The sequence below is a fragment of the Bison bison genome, unplaced genomic scaffold (assembly GCF_000754665.1).
Source record: "Bison bison bison isolate TAMUID 2011002044 unplaced genomic scaffold, Bison_UMD1.0 scf7180017864155, whole genome shotgun sequence".
Classification (NCBI taxonomy): domain Eukaryota; kingdom Metazoa; phylum Chordata; class Mammalia; order Artiodactyla; family Bovidae; genus Bison; species Bison bison.
Genome location: NW_011494727.1, coordinates 1,281,493 through 1,288,653, shown reverse-complemented (window position 1 = coordinate 1,288,653; position 7,161 = coordinate 1,281,493). Strand labels below are relative to the sequence as shown.

Here is a 7,161-nt window from a genome sequence, read left to right as displayed (position 1 = left end):
AATAACATACTTTTATCATGCTTTTTTTTTGTCTGTGTTGGGTCTTCCTTGTGGCTCTCGGGCTTCTCATTGCAGTGGTGTCTCTTGCTGCAGAGCACAGGCTCTAGGGCGCACGTGCTTAGTTGCTTCCCAGCATGTGGGATCTTCCCAGACCAGAGATCGAATGCGTGTGCATCGAACGCAGGCAGAGGATTCTTAACCACTGGACTACCAGGGAAGTCCTACAACTTGGGTTTTAATGTTCATTGTATTAAGCATGCTGCTGCTGCTGCTAAGTCGCTTCAGTCGTGTCCGACTCTGTGAGACCCCATAGACGGCAGCCCACCAGGCTCCCCCGTCCCTGGGATTCTCCAGGCAAGAACACTAGAGTGGGTTGCCATTACCTTCTCCAATGCATGAAAGTGAAAAGTGAAAGTGAAGTCGCTCAGTCGTGTCCGACTCCTAGCGACCCCATGGACTGCAGCCCACTAGGCCCCTCCGTCCATGGGATTCTCCAGGCAAGAGTACTGGAGTGGGTTGCCATTGCCTTTTCCTAAACATTGAAACTTGGTGGTATATTGGAGAAGACAAGAGTCAAATATGGCTTGAGTGATGGGGTGGATGGTGTGGGGCATGCTGGAAGAGATGTCTGAGGGCGGTGTCCCGGACAGCTCCTGCTCAGGAATGTGCAGGATGAGCCCCCTCTGCAGGAATTCCACTGACTTTTCACCCACAGAATTGCCTCCCCAACTGCAGAGGCTGGCTAAGAACTCTGCGGCAACCCCACCTCCCACTAGCCTCTTCTAGGGCCAGTTGTCCAGCCAGGAACCCAAGGCTGGGTGGCAGTGTAGTCCGCCAGTGGGTCCCATGCCCATTCCAAACTGGGCACTTATGAGCCAGAACTGTGGGGCCAGGATTTCTCAGGCCGTCCTGCTCTCTGCCCAGCTTGCTAGAAGGCCTGAACAGGAGCTCCCCTGTGCTTTCATCCATCCACCCTAGGTCACCCTAGCTCTGGGGCAGAGAAGGGGCCCAGCGATGACTTCCTGGTGTGAGTGCCCAAGGAGCAGCCAGGGCCTCTGCCACACCATCCCACTCCCGAATATCTCAGAGGGGATAAGTCCTTCTCGGCTTTAGAAGAGGTAGCGAAATCAGACGAAAACAAGGCTGGAGGCTTCCTGGGCTCTAGGAAGGGAGAGCTTTGCTGAGCTTTGACGGGGCGTGGGGAGGGCTGCGATAGAAAGGAAGGGGGAATGTCTCTGCGCCTGAATGAACAATCGAACTACAGTAGTTGATTTTTAGTTAGTGTTAGTCGCTTAGTCGTGTCCGATTCTTTGCGACCCCATTATCTGTAACCCTCCAGGCTCCTCTGTCCACGGGATTTCCTAGGCAAGAATACTGGAGTGGGTTGCCATTTCCTTCTGCAGGAATTGATTTTTAGGCTACGGTTAACCGGAGTCTCAGGGTTAGCAAATGCTCGTGGAACGAAACTGTCTCCTAGTTAGTATTCATTTACCACTTGTTACAACTTGCATCATAAACCTGGATGCTCCGCTCCACCAGCTGGTGGGTTTTTCCAGCTCGGAAAATTCGGGCGGCCTTGTTGGTTGCTGTGTCCCCAGCTTTCAGCGAGTAGATACTATCAGCGCGCAGCGCTCGCGATTCGGGGCGGTGCTGGGGGTCGCGGGGCCGGTGGTCCAGCCGTTCAGCCCAGGCCACGCCCAATTCCCCGCCCCTCCGCCCCCGCTCCGCCCAGTCTGCGGACAGACTCCGCGGCGCCGCGCAGCCCGCGCCTCCGCCCGGGAGCTCCCAGGCGGGAGGAGTTGCGGATGAGGGGCGGGATGTTTTGGTGGGCGGGGGTCCCAGTGACGGCATCCGACCGCGCCGCGCTGGGGCTCAGAGCCTCAGTGCCCCGCAGGGGGACGACGCGCGCACCCTAGCAGGTAGGTGTGGGCCGGGGAGGGGTGGAGGTGGGTGGGAGGGAGGGGGCGTGCGCTCGTCCCTTCCCTGTGCAGGCCTGGGTTGGGTGGCACTGGGCGTCGGCACCCTGGGGACCCTTGACCGAGCACGAGGACCACTCCCTCCCTCCCCATCTTTGCTAACGTCCTCCAGGCCCCTCCGAGTGGACCGGAGACTCCCCTTCCTTAAGTCGGGGCCTGCGGCCGGCATTCCGGGCCTGGCCAGGAGGAGCGAGCACCCACGCTGCGAGAGTCGGGTTCGCCTTTGTAATCACTTTTCCCACTTTCCCGGAGCTCCTGTCCTGTGCCCGGCGCCTCCGACTCCGGAACCCCCGATGTGGGCCGGGCGCCTTCGGTGTGCAGAGCACTGGGCCCCGAGTCCGGGCGCGGAGAAGCCGGGACCGCGGGCCTGGAAAAGCTGTGACTGAGGGATGCTCGAAGGCGCCTGTAGTATTGCGTGGCAGTTACCGCTGCGGCCCCAGGGCCGGACACCCAGCTGGGACTGATGATTGAACGACCGAGCGAACGATTACAGGTGCTGAGAGAAGTAGTGAAAAATAAAGAGCTGTGACCCTCGGGGTGGGGGCGAGGAGTGGGGATGGGGAAAGTTCCCTGGATGTAAACTACTCATCAGCTACTCAGCGTCGGACCTTGTGCTGGGTGCTGGAGATACACCATGAAGGGGACAGGCGGGCCTCTGCCTCCCAGCCCCCAGTTTGGGAGGTGAGGGGAGACCAGTGGATAATCCGGCTTTTGCAAGGCAAGGGAGTGGTCAGTGGCTGATGGGAGAACTAAAGCCGTGGGTGTGGGTGGATGAGTGGTGGGGGCCACAGAGCAGACACCCCTCTTTGGAGGGGAGGGCGCTCCCTGGAGGTGGCCCTAGTAACAGCTGAGTGTGCTGCAGGCAGAGAAAGGTGAGGAAATGTGGGGTCTTAGGGGGTAAGTCATCAAGGTAGGCAGGGTCCATTAAAAGTTTTTCCTGTTAAGGTTTTGAATCTAGAGCATTAGGGAGCCCCTTTCGCCTCTTTTGGGGGCAGTTTAAGCAGGAGAGTGGTGTGGTCACATTTGCATTTTTGAAAGATGCCCCTGGTTGTCACAAAAGAAGGTGCAGGGAGGCTGAAGCCAGTGAAGAGGTTGGTAAATACTCTGCCCAGTGGGCGGGATCCGGGCTTGGGTAAAAGGATGGAGAGAAGCGGATATACTTGATATTTAGGAGATGGAATTGGCAATATCTGGTGGTGGGGGCTTGGCCTCAAAGGATGTGCTGACTCTCTTTAAGATGGGGGAGCAGGGAATGTGAGGTGACAAAGGCAGTCAGTTCAGTCACTCACTCGTGTCTGACTCTTTGCAACCCCATGGACTGCAGCACACCAGCCTTCCCTGTCCTTCACTAACTCCCAAAACTTACTCAAACTCACATCCATTGAGTCAGTGATGCCATCCAACCATCTCATCCTCTGTCGTCCCCTTCTCCTCCTGCCTTCAATCTTTCCCAGCATCACGGTCTTTTCAAATGAGTCAGTTCTTTGCATCAGGTGGCCAAAGTACTGGAGTTTCAGCTTCAGCATCAGTCCTTCCAATGAATATTCAGGACTGATTTCCTTTAGGATGGACTGGTTGGATCTCCCTGCAGTCCAAGGGACTCTCAAGTCTCCAACACTACAGTTCAAAAGCATCAATTCTTTGGCACTCAGTTTTTTTTATAGTCCAACTCTCACATCCATACATGACCACTGGAAAAACCATAGCTTTGACTAGGCAGACCTTTGTTGGCAAAGTAATATCTCTGCTTTTTAATATGCTGTCTAGGTTGGTCATAGCTTTTCCTCCAAGGAGCAAGTGTCTTTTAATTTCATGGCTACGGTCACCATCTGCAGTGATTTTGGATCCCAAGAAAATAACGTCTCTCACTGTTTCCACTGTTTCCCCATCTATTTGCCATGAGGTGATGGGACCGGATGCCATGATCTTAGTTTTCTGAATGCTGAGTTTTACGAAGGCAGAGACTATGGGTGGGTGTTGGGAAAAGAGATCCTTGTACAGTCCTGCTTGTGTGTGTGTCTTCCAGGAGATGGGGTCCCAGCAAGAACACAGATGCCTTTGGGTGTCGAGTGGAGGAGTTAGGGCCTCATTTTGTCAGTGATGGGAGCCGTGAAATGCTACCGTGTAGGATTCTGTTGTGGCTCTTGCAGCATCTGGGCATCAGGTTGGGGCACAGAGGATGTTTTGAATTTTGACCACTTCCCTTTTAATCCCTCCAAGGTCAGGAGCTGCAGGAACTGGCTCCAGGTCACCTGCAAGGTGAGTCCAGGTGCTGATGGCCGGGGCCTCTTCCTCTCTCCGCAGGGCCGGGAGCAGCAGTCTCTCAACATGGGGCTGGAGGCCCAGAGGTTGCCAGGGGCCGAGGAGGCCCCCGTGAGGGTGGCCCTTCGAGTGCGCCCACTCCTGCGCAAGGAGCTGCTGCACGGGCACCAGAGCTGCCTGACGGTGGAGCCGGGGCGCAGCCGGGTCACCCTGGGCCGAGACCGCCACTTTGGCTTCCACGTGGTGCTGGATGAGGACGCCGGGCAGGAGGCTGTGTACCAGGCTTGTGTACAGCCCCTTCTCGAGGCTTTCTTTGAAGGCTTCAATGTCACCGTCTTTGCCTACGGTCAGACGGGCTCCGGGAAGACGTACACCATGGGGGAGGCCAGTGTGGGTGAGTGACCTGGCTTGAGACCCCCTGCCTTCATTGAGGGGCCTCAGACATCTCCTGAATTTCTGCCTCTGCCATTTCCTGTTGAAGATGAGGAGGCTGGAGGGGGGTGGGCGGGTTTCCTAACTCCATCTGCAGGCCAGGGTAGGATCAGCTGTGTCACTGGGCTGGGTCGGGCAGGAAGAAGAGTCCTCCGAGGTGAGTGGCCCTCTCAAGTCCATAGAGATGGGATCATACTGTCTGGTTCTGGAGACCTCACTGGGAGGAAGGGCATGGGAAGTTGTCTTGTCTCTAGAGGTTGTCAGGATCGTTGTCAAGGGTCAGGATGGCTGGAAGGGAGACTGTCCTGGAAGAGACATGCTCCAGGGGCTGCATAGCAGGGAAGCGGGCTGGTTCCATGAGGCTCTGGAACAGAGTTTTGCAAGAGATGCTTTGGGCCAATTGAAGGCATTGCCCACTTCTAAGGACCATGATTTGAAAAGTGTACATGTTTGTTGTAGAAAATTAGGGAAATACAGAAAAGCACATCCACAAAAGAAAACTTATTTGATAACTGCCTTTCCCTGGTAGCTTAGATGGTAAAGAATCTGCCTGTAATGCAGGAGACCCAGGTTTGATCCCTGGGTTGAGAAGATCCCCTGGAGAAGGGGATAGCTACCCACTCCAGTATTCTTGCCTGGAGAATTCCATGGACAGTGGAGCCTGGTGGGCTGCAGTCTGCAGGGTCGCAAAGAGCGACACAACTGAGGGACTAACACTTCCACACTTTCTGATAATTGCCTTTCACTCACCCTGTTAGCATTCAGTTTTTCCTGGTGAAAATTTTTATACTTAAAAAAATATGGTACCAATGTACCATTCTTTTGTATCCTGTTTTATTTTCTTAACAGTATATTAATATCATGAACATTTCTCTATATCACTAATTATTATTCAAGCAAAAACTTTAATGGCTGCTTAGCGTGCCATTGTGAATATAAGGTAATTTATTTAATCAGGCCCCTTCTTGGATGTTGCAATGGACACTGAGGGTGTTTTGTTGTTTTTTAAGTTATGAGGAAGAGTATGTTCTGAACATCCTTTTATTACTTCCTTGGCATAAATTTAGGGGCTTCTTTAGATAACTGAGCATAGACTATGATAATGAGTCCCCAGGAGTCATCAAACAAAGGTTATCTGACTGTCTGGCAGGGATGTAGTGGAGATGCTTACACCATGAAAGTGGTTGGTTGAACCTTGAGAGGTTGCTTCCAACTCTGAAATTCTGCCTGAGCACCCTGGAGCCTGGCCTGGCTGCCCAGCCTGTAAAGCTTCTGCCTCTACCTTCTCCACACTGGAGCCCCATCCGCCAGCTTCTGGCAGGAGCCTCTGGGCCTCGTGGGCGCTATGCCCAGCTGAAAGCACCATGGCAGGTGGCCCTGCGGTGTCTCCCCAGCCTCCCTTCACGAGGACGAGCAGGGCATCATCCCACGGGCCATGGCCGAGGCCTTCAAGCTGATTGATGAGAATGACCTGTTGGACTGTCTGGTGCACGTGTCCTACCTGGAAGTGTACAAGGAGGAGTTCCGAGACCTGCTGGAGGTGGGCACCGCCAGCCGGGACATCCAGCTCCGGGAGGACGATCGTGGGAATGTTGGTAAGAGACTCCTGGGTCCTCTGGTTGGGAGTGGGGAACCTGGCTTGGGGAGGCTTCACCTGCTTAGGGTGGATACCCTGTCTGGAAGAGGGGTAACTCCTAACTAGGAAACTCAAGCTCTGGGAAGTTTTGCTTTCATTTCCCTGTCTCTGCTGAGTTCAGTACACACTGGTGTACCCAGAGTGAGTTCAGTACACACTGGTGTACCCGGGGTGAGAGTCACTGAGGTGGGCACGGGAGAAGCTGAAAAAAGTGAAAGTGTTAGTTGCTAAGTCATGTCCGACACTTTGCAACCCCATGGACTGTAGCCCGCCAGGCTCCTCTGTCCATGGGATTCTCCAGGCAAGAATACTGGGGTGGGTTTGCTGTGTCTTCCTTCAGGGGATCTTCCCAACCCAGGGATTGAACCCTGGTCTCCTGCATTGAAGGCAGATTCTTTACCAGCTGAGCTACCAGGGAAGCTGGAGCCCCTTAAATCCCCAAGCAGGATGGGCAGGACCCCCTGGGCATGCCGAAGGGGCCCCTGAATCAGGAAGAGCTTAGAGGACCAGTCCTGCTCAGCCTGCCCTCCTGGCTGATCAGCCTCAGGCTGCCCTGCCTTGGGCTCACAGCCTTTTGTGCCCACAGTGCTGTGTGGGGTGAAGGAAGTGGACGTGGAGGGCCTGGACGAGGTGCTGAGCCTCCTGGAGATGGGCAATGCAGCGCGGCACACGGGAGCCACACACCTCAACCGCCTCTCCAGCCGCTCCCACACCATCTTCACCGTGACCCTGGAGCAGCGGGGTCGCGCCCCCAGCCGCCTGCCCCGACCTGCGGCCGGCCAGCTGCTTGTCTCCAAGTTCCACTTTGTGGACTTGGCGGGCTCGGAGAGGGTGCTCAAGACAGGCAGCACAGGC

The 7,161-nt window shown here is 55.2% G+C and overlaps 1 protein-coding gene across 1 annotated transcript in view; it reads left to right on the top strand.

Annotated features, from left to right (window-relative positions):
* Positions 1-1,782: 1,782 nt before the first annotated feature.
* Positions 1,783-7,161, top strand: part of KIF7 (kinesin family member 7) — a 17,887-nt gene continuing 12,508 nt past the window's right edge. Inside the window, exons 1-5 of the mRNA XM_010841135.1 lie at positions 1,783-1,919; positions 2,229-2,469; positions 4,281-4,632; positions 6,065-6,265; positions 6,893-7,160. Of these exons, the coding sequence (XP_010839437.1) occupies positions 2,440-2,469; positions 4,281-4,632; positions 6,065-6,265; positions 6,893-7,160 (851 nt within the window). The 5' untranslated portion in view covers positions 1,783-1,919; positions 2,229-2,439. The remainder of the gene's footprint in view (positions 1,920-2,228; positions 2,470-4,280; positions 4,633-6,064; positions 6,266-6,892; position 7,161) is intronic.